Consider the following 26826-nt stretch of genomic DNA (forward strand, 5'->3'; position numbering starts at 1 on the left):
ACCAGCACGATTCTACATACGGTGAACGCAAATCCGCTATCATAGATAGCACGAGTTAGCAAGAGCATGCAACAAGAAACTAATTTATAGCATTATGATAGCAAGTGGCTATTGAAGTTAGCACAGATTTTAACACTAATAGCAGCAGAAGCTATTGAACCGTTAACGTTAAATAACGTTTCAGATTTTTATTTTCGTATTTTGTATTGCGACAAGATATTACTAAATTATTATTTTGTGGATAAAAATAGAATTCGTGTAGTAGTTAATATTTACCTATTACTTACTCTATATTTATATGTATAATCTAATGATGCTTCATATAATATAAGCTAATTTCAAACGCTTAGTAGTGGTTTTAGTTTAGAAAAATTGGATATTTTCAAAATCATTCAGAATTCCGAACAGGAACCCAAATTTAATGATTCTAGTCATATATTGAAGTCCGTCATTTATACGGAAAATACTAGACGACATTTCTTTTCTGACGCCGAGCCATAAAAGTGAATTATTGTAGCATATCTAGTAAACATCTCACTAGAGAATACATTACCTCGCATACAACAAGCGTTATGTAGCATTTTTTCTAGAGGTTTGAGTGTCCCCCTACCCAAGGTACCTCCAGGCCTCAAACTTCCAATATGTCTGTAAGGGATATTTCTTCTGAATAATCAAAATCGCCTGGCCGAATTGCCCAGCCGATGACCATCGAGAGTCTCTCTGCCAAAGGTAAGGCCTCGATATCTCCAACGTTCCAGTAATCAAGATTCTCATCTAGAATCGTCAGACTGCCTGAACAGTCAAATAAAAGAAAAATATAGGTTCGCACAGCTAGCAATCACGTTGTTCCGTTCTCGTCAATATTATAAATCTGAGTTTCTTCTTCCTCACCTCATGGCGACCGTGAATGCAATTCTTCTTCCCCACCACATTATAATGTTATTCACTTATGAAACAGAAAACAAAACAGAAGACACGACGATCCTGCCTTTGCGGAACCGATAGGACACGAAGATGAAATGTTTGTAATTTTCAAAAATGCTACCCAATAACTTAGTTTAATTTAAATAATTTTATGTTGTCTGACTAATAAAACAAATGTTACTCTTATTGATTAGACGCTATTAGACATAGCATATCTAATCGCGTTCCTAGTTATGTCACTAGTTTATAGATCCACCATCCAAAATTGGATAATGATGTCAAATTACACCTAAATATAACGACTTCAACTAAGCAAGTAAGCATTGAAATGAAAATGTTTTATTCTCCATACAAACTGTATCGGCTGCCTGGGTAGAGATGGCGGTCATAGGGATGCTTGCTCATTGACCCAACGGTTAGCGCATAGTTATTAGACAGCTTTTTAACAAATTTCTTTCTTTGTATTAGGGAGAAGCATAACAGCATAATAATATACCTCCGCAACTGCAACTTTATTCTTTTACACTTACTTTTTTCTATATTTCTTATCATGATCGTCTAGAACGATACAAAAAGGAAAAGCGTGCTTTTTTTGTTTTTGCTTGCATTACACACGCATGACACCACACCATGTACCCGTGCACACGAACACAATAGATTTCAGTTCTTCACTACTATTCGCTTTGCAAGTGCTATTTCGTCTTTATATCTTCTTAGACTATTGCATTGAATTAGTTAAATTTCTGTACATCTTGAGGCGCTGACTATTTACACGACGCACCCGAGGAGGACCGCACAAAAAAGTGATGTTTGTGAAAGTAGGAAAAACAAACACGAAAACGAACAACACGTCAACAGGTAAGAAAGAATACAACGATAACGACAAATGGTGGGACAAAAGACAACAAATCGTGTGACAAAAAACTACAAAATTGTGTAAAGGAAACGTACACCTTATGAAAAAAAAACCGTGGATACTAAGAAGAGAGAAGTTTGATTGCAAGGCTCACACACTGAGGCAATTAGTTTGAGCTAAACCATTTGTATTTGTAGTTTAGCAACCATGCAATGCTGGAAACGAGCAAGGCCGCCGTAGCAAAGATGACGCCCCGAATTTTCCAATGCTGATTGCTATCTTGCAGAATGGCCAGTATTTTGAGCGTTTGCTCCTCAGTGTCCCGAAGCGTTCCTGCAAAACAACATTCCTATATAATCATGCTACCTATACACAATCGTCACGCATACCTGAGTTTTCTATGACAAAGTGTGATTGTTCGCACTTGAGCTCCAGTGGCATCTGTGCTTTAATGCGCTTTTTCGCCTCTGCCTCCGTATATTGACTGCGATCCATCAGCCGTGTGACTTGAATATCTTCCTCGCTATAAAGATTGGAACAAAAATTGAGCAAATCTTTCCCCGGGGTTCCGAACTCGCCTCGCGTCACTCACCAAGTGACGGTAATGATTTTATGTATGTAGTTCAGCATAACGCGTATTTCGAACAACAGCGGTAGATCGAGCACAACGAAGCTGTGCCCAAGAAAGAAACATTTGATCACCTCCTTGTAGATAGTCCGATGAATCTCTGGATGTGTGATTTCGTTCAAAAGTCTGCGTTTCTCTACATCATCGAATATAATACGTCCGAGGGCTTCCCGGTTCAGCTCACCACTGTCAGCGTGGAAGATTTCCTCGCCAAAGGTGGCCTTAATTTTATGCCATGCTGGTCGACCCGGTTCAACGACTAAAACAGAATGGAACGAATGAAATAAAAGAAGAAACCATCCCCGGTTTTCGGTAGTGAAAACTATGCTGGTCAGGATGTACGATAATAATTGTTTGACAAAACGTGGGACGGGAGAATGGAACGGCTATTCGCTTATGCAACTAATATGCTAAACGGAACGCCCATTAACAACCCCCACACGCCGTTGTACGCGGTGAATGTGGGTTGAAAATCGGAACTGAATCTGTCCGTTGCATTCCGTGTGTTAAACACACACTAATCTCTAGTTAGCACATACCTTGGCGTGCGATAGCGTCCGCATCGATGACCGGCACACCATTGTCCCGGAATATCTTCGTTACGGTGCTCTTGCCTGAAGCGATACCACCGGTTAGGGCGACGAGAAACATTTCACCACCGTTTTGACGCGTAACTATTGAACGGTGTTGGGTATTATTGGGCAGCGGCTCCACTTGCTGCAGCTAAAACTAAATCCATGCGTTAGTTAGGGCGGGCAATGGGTCGAAGGATCCGGTTGATTACCATTCAATGCTGCACTTGCGTGTGCGAAAAGAAAGATGTGGCCAATGCCGACTCGTTAAGCATTTGATGAAAAAATTAGCTCACGGAAAAACGCAACTTGTACTTCCAAAACCTTCCTCACGAATGACAGCTGTCAAACAGAATGGATCCATTCTGGATGGGTGTTTGTGTATGTGTGTGTAGCGGTGTAGCATCAACAAAACAAACTCGTCGTTTGTTGTTATTCTTCGTCATTATCGTAGGTTAACTTTACGATTAACTCATTTTCTTACCATAAGGTGGTTAATATTAGTCGCCATACAGCACAGCTTGATTAGCTGAAAGCTTGGGATGTAGACACAAACAAAATCACATTTATATTGTAGCAGAAGAATATCAAAATGCATCCTGTAGTACGGTGTAGTTGGTGTGACGAATTTTCCGACGATTGGAGAGAATTCAACAGCAGTGTAGTTGTCTCGGGAAGAGATGTAATAATTCGTGATATGATCGATATTTTTCAGTTGCCTCAGGTACGCAGCATCAGTGTTGTTTTTTTTTTTTTGACTGCAATCCGTCTAATGATTGAGCATTTTGATTTCAGGGTTGGAACATCAAACACAACGAAGAAATATGCATGAAATGCTTGCAAAGATTAGAATATTGCTACCAATTCTATGGAACATTGTTAACTAAAGCGTCAAAAGAAAGTAATGCACCCACTGATCTAACTAAGGATCTATCTAAGGACGGCTCCTACATACAGTGTCCCGGCTGTGACGCTTCTTTTCCTTCCCAGCTAGAATTAGAAAAACACTCCAAAATACAGCATCCCAAATCGAAGGGCCACTTTCACTACTGTCATATGTGCAAAAAGTCATTTAAAACCAACCGTGGCATGTTACAGCACTGTGCAATTTATCATGGAGCACAGGAAACTTACTGTTGCCACATGTGCGAACGGCAGTTTCTCACCAAAACCAACTATACAAATCATATGCGCTATCACCAGGACCATGTGTGCTGTTTTTGCAACAGCGGATGGATAAACGATACCAGCGTGCTGGAGCACGTGCGTACCAGCCACCCGGATCGGTTGTTTGTTTGTCACTTTTGCAGCCGAAAGGAACGGCTAAAGAAGTGTCTTAACCGACATCTACGTGCCACCCATCAGCAGGAATCGAATCCTTATTTCTGTGGCCACTGTGGTACCAATAGTTGCACCTACGAGAGTTATGAAAAGCTAACGGATCATTTGCAACAACAACATCATGAGGACGAAGGGAACGTTGATGAAAAGGATGCTTACGGAACTCTTTTGAATGATTCTCTATTTTCGAAGGAGTTGGATTTACACGAAATAGATGTGATTGTTAAGGAGCAGGAGCTATTTCTACAAAATTTTCATTTAATTAGGAGTGGCAATGAGAAGCAGGAATTTTCTCGACCAATTGAACCACGCATCGATCAAAGGATGGTACTTGAAGATTTCCTCGATGAAGCGTTCGAGAATGACGAGATCTGGAATAAGTACATTGAAAACGGCGAGGAGTATCTAATCGACGATTACGATTTCTATCTACAAGGAGCGGAAAATAATACGGAACAAGAAACGAGCGCGTACGCATGTCCACAGTGTCAGCGAGGATTTCAAAAGCAGCAACATTTATCCGTTCATCTTGCCGAGGAGCACGACGCACCGAGTCTGGTGTGTAACGATTGTGGTGCTAGCTTTACCCGTCGATCAAACTATCGCACCCATCGGCGAGAACATCTGAAGGACAATGTACGCTTTCGTGAGAACAATATTCCCGAAATGGAGGAAGCTCTTTCGCTGGTTCAAAGCACTTCCTTGAATTACTCGGTACTCGATAAAGAAGGAGGATATTTATTCACGTGCAATCTGTGTGATCGCACCTTCCAGCGGAAACACAATCTGGAAAAGCACCGTTGTCCGTTCTACAATCCTTCCCAGCGACAAAGCACAGAGGAAGGAGAGACAACGGTCGAACGCGCGCACCAATTGGACATTGGAGCATCGGATCTTCCAACCAACCAGGAAATCATCTACTGTATGCTTTGCGATCGCCGGTTTAGCTCTACCTCTGGGCTGAAGTATCATCTCAAACGACACACGGGCATGAAAGCGTTCGCATGTTTATACTGTGAGAAACGATTTACAGCGAATTCGAACCTGCACGCACACATCCGGAACGTGCACAGCCAGCGGAAGGAGTACCGGTGCACCGAGTGCAATGAATTGTTTGCTACTAAAGATCACCTCAATAAACACCAACGATCGCGGCACCGACAGGAACGTACCTACGTTTGTGGCGAGTGTGGTAAGAGCTACTTGCAACGATCGCATTTGAACGATCACGTGGCAGCGAGCCATCGTGAAGAACGATACATGTGTAACATTTGCAATGGTTCTTACGTTAGTAAAAGTTCCTTGAAACGGCATCAGCAGCAGAAACATGATGTTTTGTGAAATAGGAAATACAAGTACAATATATGAATATGAAAAAAGTTGGCCAGCGAGTGTAATATTTTTGTTCATTTGAATAAGATCAATCTTGATTCGATGCGATTGTATAGCCCGTAGGGGATACGTAACATACTTACCTATTTATGCGGTGCTACTAACTCATAGTGTTTATGACATTTGAATCCCTTTCGCCTCATTATCCTAGTCGTTCTAGCGAACGTCCATCACTGCATGTCGTGTTTGGCGCAAACTAGTTATTTATCCAACTTTATCCATACATACAAGCACATAGAGCTTGGATTTGAATTCCGGTCCTTCGATGTGAAGACCAACACCGATGTCGCCTCTTTCATCGGGCATATTTCAGTCGATTGTCTTTTGATGTTGCTGCTTCTTCTTGGCTTAACGACCTCTAAGATCGAACCGGCCGTCAGATGGCTTACGGTCCGGATGCCATCGCATCCATCGCAAAAGAATCTCGGGCGAAAGTGATTTCGTGAACTTGATGGTTCCTGCTCGTGTTGAATAGACACTGCCAATAAGCGCTATTCTCATTGGCGAGGATATGGACAATTTCGTAAAACGTAACAATCAACCAACACCAACAGAAAAAAAACAATTTCTTTCGCCATTCTTCTGGAAGCACATGCTTTCTGTTGTTTTGCACTAACCATATACTCGTTTAATAATTTCATTATATTTATGGTAGTTATTTCCATTCATCCTCTTACTGGTTTTCTACTTTAAATTGTTCCTTTTTGCTTTCGAAATAGGTCCTTGATTGTAACAGCACGAATGAATTGATACCATACACACGCACAGTGCTTTTTTTGTCCATTTGTTTTCAAAATATCGATTCGCTACCCTTTAACTCCCAACTGTCCTCTTCCATTCATCCCTCGTGCTACCTACAAATTCCGTGTTTTTTTCTCATAATGTGTTGTGTGTATGAACTCAACGTTAAACTCAATTTTGTTAGTCACGTGTTTTTGTTTTTCCAACCTTAACGATCTATACGGATCCTACTACTATTCATGTTCGGTCATTATTTTAACGCAGTGCAGAGGATTTCAGCATTTCAGTTATCTGTTTAGTTTACAGTTTTAAGCAGCGCGGATGAAGTATATGTACACAGAATGCGTTAAATTAAAGGTAATCTTAGAACACACAATTATATGGTTAAAAATACACAACAATAAAAGAACTATTTGCTTGGTGCTGCAGGTTAACGAATAATAATAAAAAAAAAACAACACTGGTGTAAATAATTTAGTACGAACTTACTGAACTCTTATCAACAAATATAAGATATCAGGATAGGAATAGAGAGAGAGAGAGAAAAAAAAAAGAGAAACAGAGAGGTAGGGGTAGAGAGCTCATACAAATATCCTTTCTTGTGATCATGTAGCGTGTTAGCTAGACGAAGATCATTTATCTCTCTTTCGATTGCTAAATTTTTCAATAAAAAATAGAGCAAAACAAAGCAATATAAAATTTGGGACACGTGATAAGATTACTGGATTTCCGTTTTCTTTGGTTTGATTAAAATATTCTTTAATGCTATCAACGATTCGGAATAGTCGGATACTCCTAGCAGATAATGATTTCCTAACAGACAGACAGGCTATTTCGAACGTTACCGTTCTAGTTATAACAATTCTGGATATCAGTTATACAGTCCAGCAATTGTGTGCTACAACCAAAATGCATTTTCGACAGCAATGGACAGATGAGATAAAAGTTTGTGTTTTGGAATGATCCAAAAAAGATCTTTGAAGTGAATATCACAAGAAATGGAATAGTGGGTTAATCGTTAAACTAAACAGATAATACAGATGTAAAAAGATAAGAAAAAGAGTGGTGTAACCGTAAAAGTAGTTAGCGTAAACAGACAATCAGAGAGCAATAATTACTGTATCTATCCGTGTGTAAAACAGGGGCCCTTTGGTCAGTGTTTACTCTTTCCGAACGCTAATATACCCTATTATGTTATGGTATTTGTTTCCTGTTGTGCTTTGTAATTACCCTATAATAGGTTAAAAAAAATCGTTTAATGTATTTCAGTATTCAAGCAGCCAATTTTATGGCTTTTTTTTAAATGGAATTATTCAAAATTAGAGAGCTCAGCGCTATTCCCATAATGCTGCAAATGTCCTACCCAAAACTGCCAACAGTTTAAATACAACAATCTCCGTCACGCCGTTACTATTATCTTTGTCGACAATTTGGTTTTTCGCTCTACTTAGGGTTAGATTCTCTTATTATTGTTTCCTTGGCATTTTACATAAGCAAGTGTTCAAAAAACATTCTGCTGTTCCTTGCTGCTCGAGAGAAGGACTTGCGATTATTTATACATACAAATAATACTCTCCTCCACCGGTTGCCGTGGTGTGTGAATGCCTTACAGCTACTTTACCATCCAATACAGCTGTACTTTACCATTACGGGTTTTCCTCCTGCTACCGCGTAAGGGTAGGGGGAAGTGTATTTAAATTTGGTATATTTGCACGAATAACATTAGAAAGCCGAGGCGAAAGAGAAGGGAAGAGTGAAAAATAGTGTTAAAAATATATCCGATTATCTAAATCTCTACCCTCTCCTTGCAATTTTTCCTGCGGTATGTGACGTCGTACGTACACAAGATTTAATGCTCTATTTAGCTGCATGGATGCACTGTCTGTGCATCCTTCATTTTTAAATGGGGCCAGTCGAGCAGCAGCTTTTCTACGAGCTATTACTAGTGGCATAAGCAACTTATGCACGATCGGTGTTTCTAGGTTAAAATAAAACTACTTTCGAACACCTGATAGCTGAATTTACCAAATGGCCCCTTTTTGCCCGCATTAAAAAGAAGAAAAAGTGACAACCCTAGCATTATCACTCTTAAATACACGGGGCCAGATATTGGATAATAGCAACTGCGGTAAAATAAATCAAAACGTAACAAAAGCGAAAGAACGTAAATTAATGCGACTAGTAGACACACTTAAAGGTAGTTAAAATGAAAAAAAAAATCTACCTTGCTTCATCGACACTGAGTGCGATAATTAACACACACACTCGTTATAGAGAGCTTAGATGGTTTGGTTGGCTAATTTAAAACAAAATCAAATGAAAATAACGTAAATAGCAATGAATTTACGTGTACCCTTGCCATACATTCTTATTCTACCGTAAATGATAAGGAAAGCGGATTGAGTTTGTGCAACAATGTTTTTTGTTCCGCTTTGTGTTTCTTTGCTACGGCTTTACTGCAGCTTGGCGGCAACTAGAAAGAAAGCAGAAGTTTAGCAAACCTTTCCTAGAATCGGTATAAACAAATCCGTTTGATTAAACGGATGTACCATAAGCAGCAGTAAACATTGCCCGAGAGCTATCGGTATCGAGCGAAATATCCTCAGGACTGGCTAGATCCACCCGGATCTGATCCAGTTGACTATCGTTGGCCGAGTTTGTGGCACTGCCACTATTCAGCTGGCCAGCGCCACCACTGGCAGTGGTAGCACTGCTATACGTGTAACTAGTATTACGCCGGCGATTTCCTTGTCCTCCCGATTGCCCATTTCCTCCGCCCCAATTACGAAGCGTCCAGTGAAAGTGTGTCGGAGCTGCGTTGGTCGAGGATGGTGTTAAAGCACCACCAGCGCCTCCTGTAGCTACTGTCGTTGTCGTCACGCTACCGGAACCATTAGCTGATGGCATTATGACAACAGTTGTATTGGTGGTGGTGCCATGTTGATTCATATCGGTTCCAATTTCACCACGTCCACGAGCATCGAGGCCAGTATCGTCTTCATCATCCACACCGAGCACTTGCGATGGCATCATGATCGTTACCTCGCGATTCGTGCACGGTAAGGTTTCCGTTGCACCAGCTATCATATCCATACTGTCCTTGGTCCCGGAGTTGGACGAATTTTGTGAATCGAGCGAATCAATACTGCTGTCGATGGCGGCCAATCCGTCCACACTGATTCCTACCGATGAGTGGTTCGGATGGTGATGATGATGATGATGATGATGGCCACCATCGCTACGATCACCCAGCTCGCGGAAGCGTACGATCGCCTCCTGATCGCCCTGGCACTCTTCGATCGAGCGCAGTATCTCCCAGCACAATTCCGACTCGATCGGGATCGGTTGGTCCGAGTCACGATTGTAGATTGATATGGCAATATGCACCGGGTGCGGGATGGGCAATGGAATCAGCATCTTGTCCGATGCGTGCTTTGGTTGTTGTTTTCGTTTCCATGGTTTCCAGCTTTGTGTTTTCTGCTTCGGCGATGGCATCGGAGAACGGCGCGCTCGAACCCGAGGCGTTGTCAAACCGGAAGACGTCGTATCGCTGCAAAAATGATCGGTGCCGCATTAATTCATGTGTCATTTTGAAAGATTTTGAGACGCTGATTTTTAAGAATTTTCAATTGTTAAAGGAAAATATTTACAACCAGCTTTTATACAGAAAAGCGGCAGCACATTTCAACACCTCGATACATCTTCTGTCCTTTAGTCACAGATTTCCACACAGGTCATAGGATAACACATAAAAAAATACACCAGATGATAATACAATTGAGGCACATGATTGTATAAAGCCGTTAAGATTACTATTATTGTTTTACCAGTACTTTCCCTTTTTCATTTTTCAGAACAAAGTTGAATTATTGCGTTAATCATATTCAAATATGAGAAATACGATTTGTACAAAGATCACCTGGCAGTCAAGATACATTCTCAACCGCGCTAATGTGGAAGAGTTTTTACTTCTCTAATTTCATTCTACCAGCTACGTGCTAACGTGCTAACCAGCTACGTAGATAAGTTGTAGTCCCGATGTGTGGATTGCGGCACAAAAACTCAGTTTTGGCCAATCTTTAAAACACACATGTATGAATTCCATAACTGTCAGTTGATTAAATAGATGATAAATTATAGTGTTTTGATTGGAGCAACATCTGATATGACGCAAAGCATTTACTACGGGCAAACATTTGATGTGATGCCGTACAGATGCCGTCTTAGACATATCAACTAAATGTTTTTCAGTTGGAACTATTGCCGTTGCCAGAAGAGTTGATCATCTTGCCTTACAAACTGATAGTCCCTTAAAAATTTGAAACCACAAATAATTGCCCTTTTACTTACTTGCGTTTTTCCGCTCGCCTTGAATTGATCATTACTCGCGAACGTGGATTGAACGCAGACACCTCCAAGTATGGTGAATGAACCTGAATGTTTCCTCGCGGTGCATACACGTTGCCCAGCAAATCAGGCCCATTAATGCCCATTATGTCGCTAGTGTTTTGTACCATCTCATTGTACCGGTTCAAATCTAGCTGTGCATGTGGTTCCAGCTTAAACTGTGTATCGGTATCGGACAGCGGTGTCAAAAAGTCCAGGCTGAAAATGTCTGCGTACAGCATACCGGCCAGTCCGGCCCAGTCACCCACAGATAGACCCTTCGCGTCCCAGAACTCCTCCTCACTAATCGACAATCGGGCAATAACGTGCGAGGGATAGAATTTTTCCAGCATGTACGCTGACTGCTGTATGACAATTTTCAGTTCCATCGTGTTGAGCTTGATGCGTGATTTCACCGCAGTCGTTAATCCTGTCTGTAAGTCACGTCGTCTTTTTTCCAGCTTTTCGTGCAGTGACGTCATTAGATCCTGACCCTCGCGCTCTAGCTGACGGTAAGGACCGACACTTTTCGAAAGCTGTGCTGAGAATGGGCCAAAGCAAGCTTCCACAAATTGGCTAAAGTCCTTTTGCGGTTGACAGATGATAGTCTCCATGGAGTGTTGATATGCCTGCAAAAATGAATCCAAAAACAAAACATTTTTCACATCAAAAACAAGCACAGCGTAAGAATTCCTTTCCCTTACCTGTAGCTCATCGAGCTCCATCTTGGCTTCAAACGCGGCAAGTGCTTGTTCTGGTTTAATGGAAAAATAATAATCCAGCGCCAACCCGGGACCCGCAATCCGCCGAACGGCAAAACTGTCACTAGCCGGCACACGTCCACACTTTTTGATGAACAGATGGAATGTAGCCGCATCCCAAAACAGTCGCACCCAGTACCGAACGATTCCGACGAAGAACACTAACACAGCAATAAGCGGACAAATAACGGATGCCACGAGAACGGCTGCCAACGGCTGAAGCAATCCTTGCACGCCAATGTTCCATCCAAGCGCTTCAAGTAATATACAGTACCGATTGCGCCGGCTTTCGTCGGGACAATCTAAATCGTATATCAGCATCATGTACAGATGCAAAGTAAACGTTATGAACGGCATCCAGATTGGGGCTGTGATGGCTAGCGCAAGGCTCGATGCACTGACGGCGAAACATAGCAAGGGAAACAGTACCAGAATGACGAGTGTGCCCAGAAAACCTTTTATGAAGTAGTTGTACAGGCGATTCAAATGACGTGTCATGCCCTTTCCTATGAAACCCGTGTCCGGTTCGGTTTCGAAATGTGTTCTCGCCTTTGAAATATGACGCCACAGTTCCATCAATCTCGAAACCATCGTCTGAGTAATGCTGGTTTTACGTGGAAACAGTGTACCATTCACCTGCGACAGCTCTAGATCGGCCATGAACGGTTTTTTGCAAAACAGAGCACGCAAACCGAGTGGACTGCACCATGGAACAATAACACCGAGCAAAAACATAATATTCCACGTCCAGGTCCAGGTGCGTTGAAACAAGTTAAGCAACCGCCACATTGGCCAACGAGTACTGGTCGAGCGTATCAACTCCTTCTCGACCAGAAACACGGGCTGGCTGGGGTCCGATCGGGGTGTTACAATTGAAGTTGCCTGTTGGCAGATGACCGTTGGGATCACCTCCGAGTGCCCTTGAAAGCTGCGGCGAATGATCCACGACTTGGGAGACCAGATACGGCATGCCCACTGGAAGTTGCGTGTCGGTGTTTTGGCATTTTTTAGTTCCTTTAGCAGCACTGGTTCGCGCTGTGAAGCAAGAAAAGAAAAAGCAATGAAAGATGCAGCTTCTGCATTGTATTGCAAAACGGATTGCCATACCTCCTTCATAAACGCCAAGTCTCGGTTGAGAAAATACACCGTCTGGTGCAAATTGAGACGCTGTGCAGCTCGCAATGCTTCCTCGTGAGCTCCCCAGGTAATTTTCGACAATTTCGCCTGTTCACCGGCATTAAGTTTTGCTCGCAGCCAGGGAAAGACACGCGATAGCACAGGATGCTGCTCCTGTAGAGTGCGCTCCATTTCTTCACGCGATTTTTTCAGCTCTTTCTGTATTTTGTCCACCGCTCTGCAACGAGATCATAACGTGATTAATATGGTAATTAAAGCATATTTTTAAGAACTAAGGACCTCAACTACCGCTAATAGACGCCCCCGAATACCTGTAATAGATTTTTCTTGTCCTAATCACCCCTACTAGGTCACGCATGCCATCTAATGACTTACTAGAATTGCCGTTCGATAGTTTGTCCTTTCTACGAGTGAACGGACCGAATGGAATTTGAACCATTAATCTCCCATGTGAAGAACGGCGCATCTGTATTTATAGAATAACTTTGCTAGTTGTAAGTTATGCCAACAGCAACATAGGTAAATAACAACTTAAGGTATATTCTAAATAAGTTAATCCGTAGTTTCATTGACTCTTAAATCGATTGTCGAAAAAATCAAATTCTCGGCTCTCAATCTTAATAGGATCTCACGATCCTGCACGAAAAATAAACAAAAATAAATCGACCTATGTTGGTGTAAAAGATCTTAATCGATAATCTTGTGTAGCACAAATTGAAGGGGAAAAAACTTTCCTACTCCATGCAATTACACATTACACATTACAATGAAGGACTAATTATATTCGGTTCTTGTGATGCAACTTGTGCCTTCCTTCACAATTTTTGTTACGAAATTTATCTTAAGTTTATTTCAACTACTACAAACTATTTCAGCAGCATTTCGATTAATATGTCACACAAACAAAGAAACTTGCTAAAAGAGATATTCGAACTTTGATATCAACCTCCTGAGTTAATATCAAATGCCGCATTGTAAATGTATTTACAACTCCCTCTGCTCGTATTTACGTTAAGCGAATCGATAATATATGCCCTTCTTCTATTCATTGCTTGAACCAGTATAATGCTTTCCCTCTTTCTACCCATACTCACTTGTGCATTATCACCACCGATTGAGCCTGTTGCACTAACAGCTGTGGTATATTTTCACCCAGCTCGGTGAGCTCCACGTTCGACAGGATGGAGGTGTAGACGCGCTGTAGGTATTCCTTCATAACGGCATCATTTACCTCTTCCTCAATTTCCGCATCGGTCATCTTTCGTTCCCGTAGTTCCGCTATCAACCGTTCACGAAAGTGTAGAAACCAACCGCGCGTTTCCTTCTCCAGTATGCCTACAAGAATTGGTAGAGCGCGTCGCATCGTATCCTTCGAAAAAAGACGCAAATCGATATCTTGTCCTTTGGGAGTCACGTAAAGATAAGGAATCGGTTGCGCTTGGTTGCAGTTCACATCAAACTTTTCCATCGTGGCACGGCGTAGCTGGTGGCGCACATAACTACACAACGAATCTAGACAGTCTTCGTATTCACTCTAGCAGAGGAAGATAAATAAAATAAATTTATACAAAAGTTATGGTTGCATTAATGAGCTTGTAATAATTACCCTACAAACTAGTTCCGCTACCAAAAACCGACAACGCTCTCCTTTAATTTTGTTATCTAAATTATGCGCTAGCAACGAGGGAACACCTGTTAGGTGAGAAAAGGGAAAAGAGAGAATTAATAAAAGTTCAATCACACAACATATCAAATGCTTCATTACTTACCGACAATCATGTCCACTAGTTTTATGAGTCCCTGCAGCAATGCTCGAAAGGCATGGGCAACAGAGAAGAAATGGCCGGTGAGCCGTTCCTTGGCAGTGATAACGATAAAGCGAGCGGATAATGCCAGATCGCTAAGTAATGAATCTCGCGTCCGTTCGGAACCCTTTTGCAAAAACTGTGACAGCTGCCATCGATGAACCTGGCCCGGAAAGTTCAAGCTTGGTACCTCAAATTCTCTGCAAGTAGAGTTATTGCGAACAAAAGGATATAAAAGTTTATTAAAGTTTGTTTTATAACCGAAGACGAATATTGAAAAAGTGCATGCAACAATCGCTGTACATACAAATAATATATATATTTTTTTTAAATGCTCCGTTTTCTATACTTGCTACTCTTGCTACACTGCATAATTCTATTTCTTTTATCTACAAACTACTTTACTATTGGAAAGAATATGCTAGTACAATGCTATGCTTGATTGCTAGGAATGATGAATGAGCGCGATTATTTCATTTCCTTTTTTTGTTTCTTATCGATTCCAAAATTAAAAATAGGCAAGAGATTGCCTGCAAGTTGTATCTTATTTTCGAACGTTGTTTTACACAGAATCACATCGAACCTATGCAAATACAATGACAAATTCTAGATACGGAATTACAGGTGACACTCAAAACACATCTAGAGAGACAAACACTTTAACTACTGTGAGAAATTAGGAGAGAAGCGAAATTATTCAACATAACTATTCGTTTATACATAGTCATTTGTTAAAGGTAATGTTTTAGACCTTATTTCGATTAAAAGTTCATCAAACTTAATGATAAATACTTCAGTTCCGGTATCATGTAGCTAGTTCTTGCTACACTGGAGGAGGTTCGTTCATTTACAGATGACACCAACAAACAGAGCTTAGCCAAATCGGATTGATCGATCGTTGGTGGCTTCGAAATACATGTTACAAACAATATTTAACCTCAAGGCAATAGGGTAAACGCAATTACGAAAAACAATTACGATCATTACGAGAAGACTATGCACGTACGTAACACATAATAAGAGATGTCAAAGGAAAAAGAGAAAACAAACAACAACACAGTATATTTCGACTTCATTTACCCAGTTAACTGAATCGTTTCCAATTGTTCGCAATTCAATTTCTTTGGTTTCCCAAATTTGTCCTTTTGCAAGCTTTCAATGAAAATATTTACAAATAGGTTTTGGTGATTTTTAGTTTCATGTAGAAAACAAGAGTGGGACATACATATTTAATGTGATTTTGTGTGTATGATGGGACATTTTATGAAAGAAAGTGTGACGGAGTGTTGGTAGAAATTATTAAAAACCATTTCGATTCAATAAAAAAAATAATAATGTACATAAAACGTGTGGACGAATGTTTTCGTAAAACTAACAACTTAAGCAATGTAGTGCGAAATATGTTTGACTTCAGCAATTATCCCGATGGCTATTTTTCAGTAGAATCTCCTACTCGAACAGAATAAAGCGGCTGTTTAAAATTGAAATACATAATTGAACTTGAAAATTTAAAAATGAATCTGAAAATTTTTGCACGAACTGCCAAATAAGGGAAGAGTACAACTTAACAAAAAGCATATTAGATGATTCAAAGCGTCTCATGAGTGTGCCTTTTGATGACAAAAAAAAAACCTAAAAGTGTCGAATTAAGTTGATACTTACCCACGTTCACGTAACGACCGTAACTGAGCATTGGTCAGCAACCGGGGCTCACCGGAACCATCAGCAGCGACCGCATCCAGCTCATCAAACGGAGGTGCAATGAACAAATCACGCAAATTGATTGGGCGAGTTTTCCGATTTCCTGTGGCAACGACTGTGCTGTGCAGGTTGACATTACTTCCACCGCCACTACCGGCAACCGAAAGCGAGGTAACACTCTGTCCACCTGCTCCTCCTGTGATGACTGTTCCTGTTCCACCATTACCGACTCCTCCACCGGGACTGTTCGAGAGTGGTGTGGGTAAATCTATGGAAAATGAGAACCATATAAGTCATTACAATAGACGATTCTAATGACCTTAGGATTGCTATCAATGCTTACTAATGGGGAACGTTTTCCAGTGATACAGAAACTGCTCAGCAACCGATTTTATGTGTTCGATCAGCTGCTCCACTTCGGGTGGTGCGCCAATCAGATTAATCTGAAAGTTTACCGGTTCTTTCTCGGGTGGTTGTAGTGAGGTTGGCCTCACTAACACCGGGCCTCCGATACCACTGTTGGAGGAACCACGCAAGGCAGCTACAGTCGTCGAACTATCACTATTTCGTGCTGATTCGAGAACCATTTTGTTCTAGATCAATTTCGTGTTCTAGTTTTAAGCCTTCTAGTCGATCTAAATAAAAGCAATCGGCTGTCGTTTTTAGCCCACAACTGGATAAGAGAATTGTTATGTGATGATGAACGATGGACTCCAATTCGTAAATTGTGCAGTTTTCTGGAATGCGTGTGCTACAATACTATGGCAAACTGGCTTGGGCCATGTGGCTGACGGCGGCAGTAGCGGTAGTAACGGCAATCGTCACACTGACGGATGGCAGACATTTGTACTTTTTAGTAATGGTTACAGCTATTCGGCAACCGATTCCGCCTCCTTATAGGGAACAGATCGCGATTAAGAAACCCTAGTCATGGACATTAATAAGCTGTTGACACCTAAAACGAAAAGATGAACGAAAATAATCATTTTTACATCTACATATACTTTACATATATTGATTATTTTAAAACACAATATGAACAAATTATTTCTCCTCAGCATTAACCCCTGTTTTCAAAACAATACCAAGGGAACATACCCTAAGGTACTGTGCTGCTAAAGCACACGAATTAAACATAAGGGTGTACGTTTTAGGACCCATTTTAAATATATTAATGACCGTGCACTCGACACTACTGGAGCATGACTGGTACGAGAATAAAAGGGTGGCATTGGCCGTTCTGACCGTTGATGAATTAGGTTCTGCAGCTTGCACGCAATACTCAACGCCCGAGGGATGCACGCACAACTAAAAATAATAATAAAAAAATCTTATGACCTTGGGTGACTGACAATTGGGATTTGCATACACATTTTGAGTTTAACCAATGCCGGTGCTTTAATTCACACTTTGGCTACGAAGGAGATACGATTGCAGAAACATTATACTAAGGTTCAAAAAGCATACTCAACACTTTATCTTCCGGTGGGTCAGTTTCGTAAGCTCACAGTGAATGAGTTATCTTGTTTCCTTATTTTTGGTATATTGTTTACAATTTACGTGCACATATTAAACCATTTAGGGCAGTCTACACATATGAAACAAGAGCATTTAAAAGCCACGTGAAGTAAAGTATGATTCTTTTTCCCGCCGACAAACAAATAAGATTTACGTGTTTGTATAAGGAGCAGCTGCATTGGCTGCAAACGGAGTACATTCAATAATGATCCTTCGGTTTCAATAAAGTACCAGCAGTAACAACAGTATAACAACAGACAGTCAATGACTACCATTGCAGATTTTAAAGCTCTAATCACATGGTAAAGAGAGTTGTGCAAAAACTTTTTTTAATTCAAGTTATATTCACCAGCAAAAGTGAATGTTTCCCATTGATTTTGTTGCATTTCCACTCTACGAGAAAATTAAGCCTTTGACAACTGACTAGAAAAAAACACCACAAAACCCAAGGGGTAGGATAGGCGAATTTTGCAACTGATCAAAACAGTCCCAGCTGGTATAAACAACTAATCGCGCTCATTTTGCCACCGATAGTTCAGATCCATTTCTGCGATAATAAGTTATTAATTTTCTATTCATTGAATTTTATAAAATATTTTCACCAAACTTCCTAAATAAACATCGCAAATAAAATGCATTATTTTTTCACTTTCATTTCAACATATTACGCCTTGACATTCTTATCCCCCCATCATGGCATTGACAGCGCATGTTTCCAGCAGAGGGCGCTTCGCGTTTGACAGAAGAGCTTCCGCTCTGCGTTCTGCAACTCTCTTTCTATTCGATCCGAGGAAACAACCAGCAGCATGAGGTGCGCAAGTTATCAAAAAATTGACGAAAATACAGTTTTAACCCAAACCAATTCGGATAAAAACAACGCCCAAGCGACGAAGAACCGATGGAGCTAAACATTGAATAGAATTCCACCCGAAAAGGCACGGAGAAAAGTGTTTAAATGTGCTGAAATCACATGTGTATGTGACGCGTTGCCTGTCTCAATTGTATCGATTCACACCGTTCCGGTGTGTGTTGCGAGTGTATTGGGATTGAAAGCGGCTGACGGAGCTAGCGCTTCCCGGTGACTTGCTTTGAAACACGAAAGTTTCAATCTCAGTTGGAATGGAGCGATACTGTCAATGTGTTTATTAAATCAGATTGCTCAACCCTTACGGTTCTTCGTCACTTGAGTGTTTTTCAGTGTGTGCCGTGTAAAACAACGTGGCAAATATGGCCATTTACCGGATTGTCGAAAAACAAAGCTACACTACGTTGATTCACATTCTAAAAGTGTGACATTTTTGTGTTGTTTTCAGTTCCCTCAAGCTTCAGAAGAGGCTGGCAGCCTCGGTTATGCGATGCGGCAAGAAGAAGGTGTGGTTGGATCCTAATGAAATCAACGAGATTGGAAACACCAACTCCCGTAAGTAGCTACCAACAACAACAAACTGGACGTCTAATATTACGTCGCCGAGCTGTTTGATGCTAACGCCATGTCTTATTCCTCCAATTACAGGACAAAACATTCGCAAACTCATCAAGGATGGTTTGATCATCAAGAAGCCGGTGGTGGTGCACTCGCGTTACCGCGTGCGCAAAAACACGATCGCCCGTCGCAAGGGCCGTCACTGCGGTTATGGTAAGCGAAAGGGTACGGCCAACGCACGTATGCCGCAGAAGCTGCTCTGGATGAACCGTATGCGTGTGCTGCGTCGCCTGCTGAAGAAGTACCGTGAGGCGAAGAAAATTGACCGTCACCTGTACCACGACCTGTACATGCGTGCAAAGGGTAACGTGTTCAAGAACAAGCGTATCCTGATCGAGCACATCCACAAGCGAAAGGCTGAGAAGGCCCGTACCAAGATGTTGAGCGATCAGGCCGAAGCCAAACGTACCAAGGTTCGTGAGGCCCGTCGTCGTCGCGAGGAGCGCATTGCTACCAAACGCCAGGAGCTTCTGCAGACGATCGCGAAGGAAGAGGAGACTGCGCAGCATGTTGCGGCTACTGGAAAGAAATAAACTACACATCCTCGCTCAGTATAAGGCATCTCGAGGAACGTGAAACTGTGAACAACTTTGTGTGTGTATGTGAGTTGTGCTGGTATAGGTCCCATATCCGAAAAAAAATGGTTGTAGCTAGTGAAGAAAATAGGAAAGAAATTATGTTGGAATGAATTGATGGTTTAGTACTATCGAGGTGAGATACAAGGCAGGACTGGTATCAAATTTCATCTAAAACATTTCCCCGCACGGAGTCGTGAGTGCCATTGAGTAAACAAAAGTGAACGAAACCATAAATGACAAGTGTTGTAATGCAAAAGAACAACAAAACGCGAGAGCGAGATAAGAATGTCCTCAAATATATTTGCAAACAATGCTGCTGTTTCAATAGTGATAGTGATGCTGATGATTCACTAGACACTTTTACAAAAAATCTGTTTAAATTTGAGATCAACGGCAGAGAGACCTCAACAAATGGCATAACATTTTGAAATAGCACCAACTATTTGTATCTACCGTTTCGAGCCAAATAGGTTTTCTCAATGTTGTAGAGTCAAAGATGCAGAAGAAAGTGAAAAGTTTGTCCACAAATCGATGCAATACATCTGATCTCTACTTCCGATAAGAATATACGCAGGATTTACTATTAAAAGCGATTCAAAATACCGATTGCAAATTATGTTTTTTGAATTGTATAACATCAGCACCTTTACCTCTCATTCTCCTTATTTGTTTAATAAGAAACGGGCGATGGACTTAACGCGTTGGCTGTTATTTATATTTTGAGTCAATTAAACCATAACAATTTGAATGAAGATGTTTTCATTTGGCTTGGCGAAACGTTAATCTTCCAAATCAATTCCGGAAAAAAACCCTGATAAAAAATTGCGTGGCGTTGCTGTGGCCTGATACGAGCAAGGCTGATTTTGTGCATCTCTCCTGGCTTAACAACGGCCTTCTCTAGGTCACGCCGTCCATCTAATGGCTTAATAGACTTGCAGCTGGTACCACGTAGTTGGATAGCAAGTCTTCACTACGGGGGAACTGTCCGGATTGGATTTTAACCCCGGTTCTATCGACTCAGGCTATAAGCTATATAGAGGCTATAAGAGGAATGGAATTTGGAGGCTTTTTTCACATTAAATCTGTTGACCGGGCGCAAATTTTTTTGTAGATTCGAGGCTCCCCCGCGTCCGCTTAACGGAACACCCACCACTGTGCCGTGTGAGGACTGTCGCCGTTGCTGTCTTACCATCGGGTTTCTAGATGGTAGGATCGAATATCCACTCCCATTGTGATCGCCGCCCTCTCGCAATTAAAAAAAGGTACGAAATCTAGTTGAAGAAGCTAGATCCGAACGGAAAAAGACATCTTAAGTTTGCAGTTCCACAGACGATGTCGAACACGGAACGAAGTGCTTTAAAATGTATGCTTTTGATATTCGCATCAGTTTTCTAATGCCAATGCTAATAACTTTAACAGCAATTCTAACGCAAACATTTTATTTTATTAAACATAGAATGACATACAGATTAAAAGGTTGGTAAAACAACATGTGTCCTTGGAAGACCGGGAAGCATTCATAATTCCGTGCAAAATGCTATAAGAAAACTAATATCATTCTTTTTGTTTTCATTTTACACACAACAGTCAGCAAAGATCTTTTTGTGTGTTGGCCTTTGTTGCCGGAAATAGGAATCAAAGTAACATTACTAATTAGTAGCCTTAGATGGCTTCACAGCAAAGAACTGTTTTCATTACAAAACAACCAAAAGCACATGGGAGTCACATTCCACTCCAGAACGTTAAGTGGTTTCATGTGTAGCAAGACGCGATCTTATATGCTAAATTAGGTCACCAGACTGAGGATGGAAAATGGACGGAAAAAACACATTTCTGATGCCCAGACACACACACACACACACACACGAATAGTTTTCTTTCCAGCATCATCATCATGACCACACCAGTTGCTCATGGTAGCAAATAACTCGGGACGGTAGTTTTCCGCATTTGGGGCCATCATCAGCATCTTCATTGGTAATGCTACAGTTGCAGTAGGTAAACAGAAAATTAAATGAAAAATCCAGCCGACCTGTGCAAACACAACTGCAAACGAAATATGTATACATGAATGAGTCAGTCCGGGAATGCTGCTTCGGTCTACATAGAATGCTCTTTGCGGTAGTCAGGATGTTATACAGTTTACATCCGACAGACATACCATCTCGGTCAGTTTTCCATAATGTGAAAACATAACGGCAGCATAATATCGCCACGGTCGGCTATATCAGCAAGTTCTATCCCACCTCTGTAACCGTTCCGTTGATTCTTGCGCTAGAAGCAAAACTATTCACTAGTCCATCCCAGACTTGCACCATAAAAGAAGAAAATATAGGTCACCAATCCAAACGAAGAATGGAGTAAACAGGCTGTCAGTTCTTAATTTTGCAAAAGCCAGTGCTCGCACAGCTAGAGAACGGTGTGATCTGTACAGGTTTGTTTCTGCGTTTACATTATACAACATCGATTTGAAATCCTTCATGCCTTTTGTAGAAGAGTTATGCAAATCATTAATCAGAATAGATCATTATGGTACAATATACTGCTATAGCTTCAGTTTATAAACCACGAACGGTTAGCGAATCTTTAAGAGATGAATTTCATCTCCTATAAATAAGTGTAAAAGTTATATTAAAAAAATAATTCTTCTATCAATATTTTTAGCAGCAACAGCTTCTAAAAATACGCCTGCTTGCCTAATTTTGGCACTAAAGACTTTCACAAAAACAGGAAACCTAGCCTTACGGTCCGCATGCCATGTTAAAACAATTCCATGAGAGGATTGCTCCAACACGTAGCACTTTAATAGCGCTTTTATATGCACCTTGATTCCGGAAGTCTCAGTTCATTGCAGACAGTGTGCTTTCCCATGCTCCCATACACCGCTAACACAATTCAACTCTGACTGTTCCATCGGTGTTTGCTCTAGAAAATAAAAACAACAGAAGAAAAACTGATGAATTATCCTCCTGCTTCTCTTCTAACCCAACCCGATCCTCAAAACAATTGAAGTGAGTCTGGCGTGGGTGGATACTAATAAAAAAAAGGTGGCAAGTGTATACCACCATACGATAGACAGTGACTAGATTATACCGGGAAATAGTGATGGTAGGAGACATAGAACAAAGTCAACCGACTCTTGCGCTCCGTGTAGTTCATCGTGGATCAACGTTTCAATGGTTCGCTGGTGGAACATTGTGGCTGGCCACTATAACCAACCAGCAGCAGCACATTACGATAAAGGTGTGCTTAGCATGCGTAGGCCGTTAAGTGGAAGGGACGGAAGTAAATGTCTCGCCGAGAGGGCTGATATAGTTGAGAAGTGATGTTACCACTTTCCTTTTAAATCCAACCATTGTTGTTCTAGCCGCCAGGAAAGCGCGGGGTGGTGCAATTGTTCCCGGAAAGGATGTGCCCAACTGCTTGGAAAAATATCATCCATTCACCGAGGAGGTTGTCGAACTCTAGCGGTCTGGGGCATGCTGATATGTATTTTGGCGTATATTCTTTGTACGCGATAGCCTATATAGTATGGGATGGAAACTAGAAATCTTATATTTGAGTTTATGGACCGCTTTGTTTGTAGTTGCTGCAAATAAATTGATATTCCTGTTATGTTTGATGTTTGATACTCCTGTAATAATGATGAAGAGTTGTGTTGTCGAATAAAATTATGTTTTTTTAGGGATCGTTCTATGAATGTGAAATTTTGTTTTTATATAAAAATGTAAACTAATTATACAGATTTATAGGCTTTGAGTTTTCAAAGCTACAATTGATTCTCTATTGAAATAGTCATAATGTGTAATCCACATTCACTAGTACAAATCTCTTGTCGCCCGGTGGTATACGCAACATCGGCGCCGATCTTCAAACGGCAAGACCGGGGTTCAATTCCCATCCGGACTGCGTCCCTCCTTGGTGAGGACTGACATTCGAAAATTGCCAAATTTAGAATGGCAAAGAAAATTGCCAAAACTGAAGTATAAAAGTAATTTAAAAATGTTCCTTTTTTCAGGGAACGTCGACGTTTCGTTCTGGCTAACCCACCATTTAACTACATTGCCAGTAATATGCCCTTTTCTACCAAAGTTCATTGAGCTCAGCAGTAAACAGTTCTAAATCACCCGCACCGGAAGTCGGGGCAGCGTGTGTTCAAATTGCGCTGCTTCTAACACGACGGGATTTGAATCGCGAGTGATGCCAATCTTCACTCGCGATTCAAATCCCATCCAGACCAACCGTTCCGACGCAGTGAGGACTGACTGATCCAAGTATGTGCTATCAATAAGTCTAGTAAGTCGTCGCTTTTAGGAAGAATTGTCTATTGAAATTACTCTGATACGCGTTAAATTATCTAATCATATTAATATTGCATTTACAGTGCAATAATTTCATTCATCGGACTACATAACTTGCAATTAATTTCATGATTAGGGGCAAATTTAGAGTCAGAAACTTTGTGAATATACGATACGAAAAAAATAGTTTCCGGCTGGATAGAAATTTTATGCTATTTGCTGTACACAACCGACCTTCGTTTGCCTGTATCAACAAACTGCCGTTTCGTGCTGAGTAAGGTTTTGAAAATTCCAGAAACGAATAATCCCGTTAATTAATTCCTGAACCTATCACACGCCTTCTGCTTTCCTTAGTTGCCCGAACGACAAACGTGCGTGTGGAACTGTTATGCGGCAGAAGCTTAAGTGATGTTTAGGACCAGCAAAAGAAATTACGTTCTTATAAGGAAACGCTAGTTATTGTGTCTGACCATGCGCCTATAACGAATGTGGTAGGGTTAGAAATCGTCCATATCCACTAAATAGGGTCATGTTCTGTTGCTTTGGTACACTTTCTTTGTATTACACCAAAGCTGCATTATGTTTGCTGTAAGAGCATATAATATTTAATGTGAATTCCGGACTGTCTAGTATCTCCATTTATTTACAGTGTGAATATCCACGAGCGCAAAATGTTAACTACTTCAAGTAATCGTATCAAACCCGTGGAAGCAATCAGTTTTTGTTAAATCATCATGTCACCTCACCTAACAATGCGCCCTGTGGCGTACTTCATCATGGCGTCAAAATTTCATCAGCACTTGTAACACACTTACTGATCAATTTCACCAACTGTTGCTACTTTAGCTAGGACCAGTTTCTCGTTGAAGTGATTTTGTATCGTGAATTGTTTGTTCAAGAAAACCCCTTTGTAATAGAAAATAAGCCTCATACATGCTGTACTTCTTTATGGTTGAACTCTCTACATAATGAATATTTGATATACGAAGGAAAAAGTACTAAAAACATACATTATTGAATGAAAGAACATACAAAATAATGTACAAATTTCTTTATAAAAAAATAATATAATATGGTGGCAAATCCCATTAAAACCCCCTTATCCGTTTCTCTGTAATAATCTGTAAAAATATGGAATAATATCTGTCCAGCAATGTATGTACTCGTTATACGCAAGACATTCTTTTGGGATGCTAATCATCTCTAATACTTCAGAAACGCGAAGAGCCAGAGACATTATTTTAAATGTGTCTTCAGTAATTACCTTCAAGGAATGCAACCGAAATATATATATTTATATTTGCCAAACAATGTACTACGGACTCGAGTCTCTAGGTCACTAAATCAATAAGTCTATAACAAGAGGAGGAACAGGTCATTAGAATATCCCGAATATAGCATCACGAGCTTGGTAAGTGTACTGCAACTGTTAAGCCTTCCTGCATAGACTTTTCGCTTTTTCCTTAATAACTCATCGTCAATTCATGTCACAATTCATGTTTTACAACCATCTCGGCTATCTCTAGCAAATTTTTGCACGTGCATTTTTTTTTTGTTTGTGCTGCTTTTTTGCTCATGTTCAAATAAGACCAGCCCGAATCCCGCCTCCGTCAAGGTCAAAAAGTACTTTTTTTTATTCCGGTTTGAATGACCTGGCTGTAATGCCACAAAAAGTTCAATTTCGTAAAATTTGCTCAGTATCTCACCGAATGGCTAACGTGTAGTGTAGTGTTGATGGTCTCTCACAGAGCGTTGGCGACCAATTGAGCAGTTGGTAAAAATGCCCAATCCGGCCGGCCAGAATAATAGCCGGAAGTTGAGATAGAACAACAAAGAACGAGAATGTATCTGTTATGAAAAGTAAACACTAAGGAGTGAAAGAAAGAGCACAGGTTGAAATAAGGTGGAACATTTGTCAGAACCAGGACCAACCTTATGAGTCCGCTGCAGAAGGTCATAGGGTCACATCTTGGACAGGATGGTTTGGCGAAAGTGTGGAAAGAATGTTAAGCCCAAACAAAAACGGAAAGTAAAACGTGTCCGCTTGTAACTCGATACGCATCGTTCTTCCTTCACTCCACGGAACGGATAAACGTCATTAGCATTCCGGCATGATTAGCATCGTGCAATTCGCGACAACGAGACGAGACGCACAATTTCTGGGAATAAACTGTGCAGCTTCAACAGCTTCCCAGAAATTGTTTTACCTACACAGCGCAGTTCGATGACTGACATTATGCTACAATAACCGATAGTATACAATGTGCAGATAAAATTACCGACGAAAAAGCAATACTGCATCAGATCATGTTGGCGTTTTCGTGCACGTTTTAGTTAATGATTGTTTTGGAAACAGGCTGTGCTATCGTGGAACCACGATGTATTTATATTCTCATGTGGATACTAATGACTTATTGGTCAATACGGTACTTTAAAAAATAATAAAAAAATACGAGTACTTTTTTTTGGCTTAACGACCTTCTAGGCCACACCGGCCATCGAATGGCTTACTAGACTTGCCGATATCACGTAGTTGGATAGTCAGTCCTCAATATGGTGGGACGGTCCGGATGGGATTTGAACCCCGGTCCTGCCGTGCCGAAGACCTGCGCCGCTGTCGCTTACACCACCGGGACCCACCCCAAACTAAGAAGTACCTTCTAGTTGAATTACATTAATTTGATGGTTTATTAAATTTATTA

At 40.9% G+C, this 26826-nt stretch overlaps 4 protein-coding genes across 4 annotated transcripts; 2 read left to right on the top strand and 2 right to left on the bottom strand.

The window, feature by feature from the left end:
- Positions 1 to 1946: 1946 nt before the first annotated feature.
- Positions 1947 to 3075, bottom strand: LOC126558944 (dephospho-CoA kinase domain-containing protein). Its single transcript, XM_050215035.1, has 4 exons — positions 2948 to 3075; positions 2373 to 2667; positions 2170 to 2303; positions 1947 to 2113 (listed from the first exon to the last, which is right to left on the bottom strand). Exons 1-4 carry the CDS (start codon positions 3057 to 3059, stop codon positions 1947 to 1949), a joined length of 708 nt encoding a protein of 235 aa, XP_050070992.1. The 5' UTR covers positions 3060 to 3075.
- A 497-nt stretch (positions 3076 to 3572) lies between these two features.
- LOC126567275 (zinc finger protein Xfin-like) lies at positions 3573 to 5662 on the top strand. Its single transcript, XM_050223507.1, has 2 exons — positions 3573 to 3704; positions 3776 to 5662. The coding sequence occupies exons 1-2, from the start codon at positions 3573 to 3575 to the stop codon at positions 5660 to 5662; spliced, it is 2019 nt and encodes a 672-aa protein (XP_050079464.1).
- A 3325-nt stretch (positions 5663 to 8987) lies between these two features.
- On the bottom strand, positions 8988 to 16831 carry LOC126556705 (uncharacterized). The gene is made up of 10 exons (XM_050212146.1): positions 16588 to 16831; positions 16206 to 16512; positions 15624 to 15695; positions 14508 to 14743; positions 14345 to 14430; positions 13833 to 14272; positions 12709 to 12955; positions 11545 to 12636; positions 10805 to 11469; positions 8988 to 10004 (listed from the first exon to the last, which is right to left on the bottom strand). Exons 1-10 carry the CDS (start codon positions 16829 to 16831, stop codon positions 8990 to 8992), a joined length of 4404 nt encoding a protein of 1467 aa, XP_050068103.1. The 3' UTR covers positions 8988 to 8989.
- A 1616-nt stretch (positions 16832 to 18447) lies between these two features.
- LOC126559094 (60S ribosomal protein L19) lies at positions 18448 to 19833 on the top strand. The gene is made up of 3 exons (XM_050215203.1): positions 18448 to 18573; positions 19076 to 19182; positions 19276 to 19833. Exons 1-3 carry the CDS (start codon positions 18569 to 18571, stop codon positions 19776 to 19778), a joined length of 615 nt encoding a protein of 204 aa, XP_050071160.1. The 5' UTR covers positions 18448 to 18568; the 3' UTR covers positions 19779 to 19833.
- Positions 19834 to 26826: the final 6993 nt, after the last annotated feature.

This window comes from Anopheles maculipalpis, chromosome 2RL, assembly GCF_943734695.1.
Source record: "Anopheles maculipalpis chromosome 2RL, idAnoMacuDA_375_x, whole genome shotgun sequence".
NCBI classification, from domain to species: domain Eukaryota; kingdom Metazoa; phylum Arthropoda; class Insecta; order Diptera; family Culicidae; genus Anopheles; species Anopheles maculipalpis.

What these genes read in the sequence shown, in the direction of transcription:
- LOC126559094 (XM_050215203.1), top strand. An exon ending in GATTGGAAACACCAACTCCC is followed by an intron (nt 19,183 to 19,275) that starts GTAAGTAGCTAC and finishes CTCCAATTACAG; the next exon opens with GACAAAACATTCGCAAACTC.
- LOC126558944 (XM_050215035.1), bottom strand. Translation starts at nt 3,059, where the DNA reads ATGTTTCTCGTCGCCCTAACCGGTGGTATCGCTTCAGGCAAGAGCACC. An exon ending in AAAATCATTACCGTCACTTG is followed by an intron (nt 2,304 to 2,372) that starts GTGAGTGACGCG and finishes CAATCTTTATAG; the next exon opens with CGAGGAAGATATTCAAGTCA. An exon ending in CTTTGTCATAGAAAACTCAG is followed by an intron (nt 2,114 to 2,169) that starts GTATGCGTGACG and finishes GTTGTTTTGCAG; the next exon opens with GAACGCTTCGGGACACTGAG.
- LOC126567275 (XM_050223507.1), top strand. Translation starts at nt 3,573, where the DNA reads ATGCATCCTGTAGTACGGTGTAGTTGGTGTGACGAATTTTCCGACGAT. An exon ending in ATATTTTTCAGTTGCCTCAG is followed by an intron (nt 3,705 to 3,775) that starts GTACGCAGCATC and finishes TTTTGATTTCAG; the next exon opens with GGTTGGAACATCAAACACAA.
- LOC126556705 (XM_050212146.1), bottom strand. Translation starts at nt 16,831, where the DNA reads ATGGTTCTCGAATCAGCACGAAATAGTGATAGTTCGACGACTGTAGCT. An exon ending in CTGGAAAACGTTCCCCATTA is followed by an intron (nt 16,513 to 16,587) that starts GTAAGCATTGAT and finishes CATTTTCCATAG; the next exon opens with ATTTACCCACACCACTCTCG. An exon ending in ACTTGGCGTTTATGAAGGAG is followed by an intron (nt 12,637 to 12,708) that starts GTATGGCAATCC and finishes CTTGCTTCACAG; the next exon opens with CGCGAACCAGTGCTGCTAAA.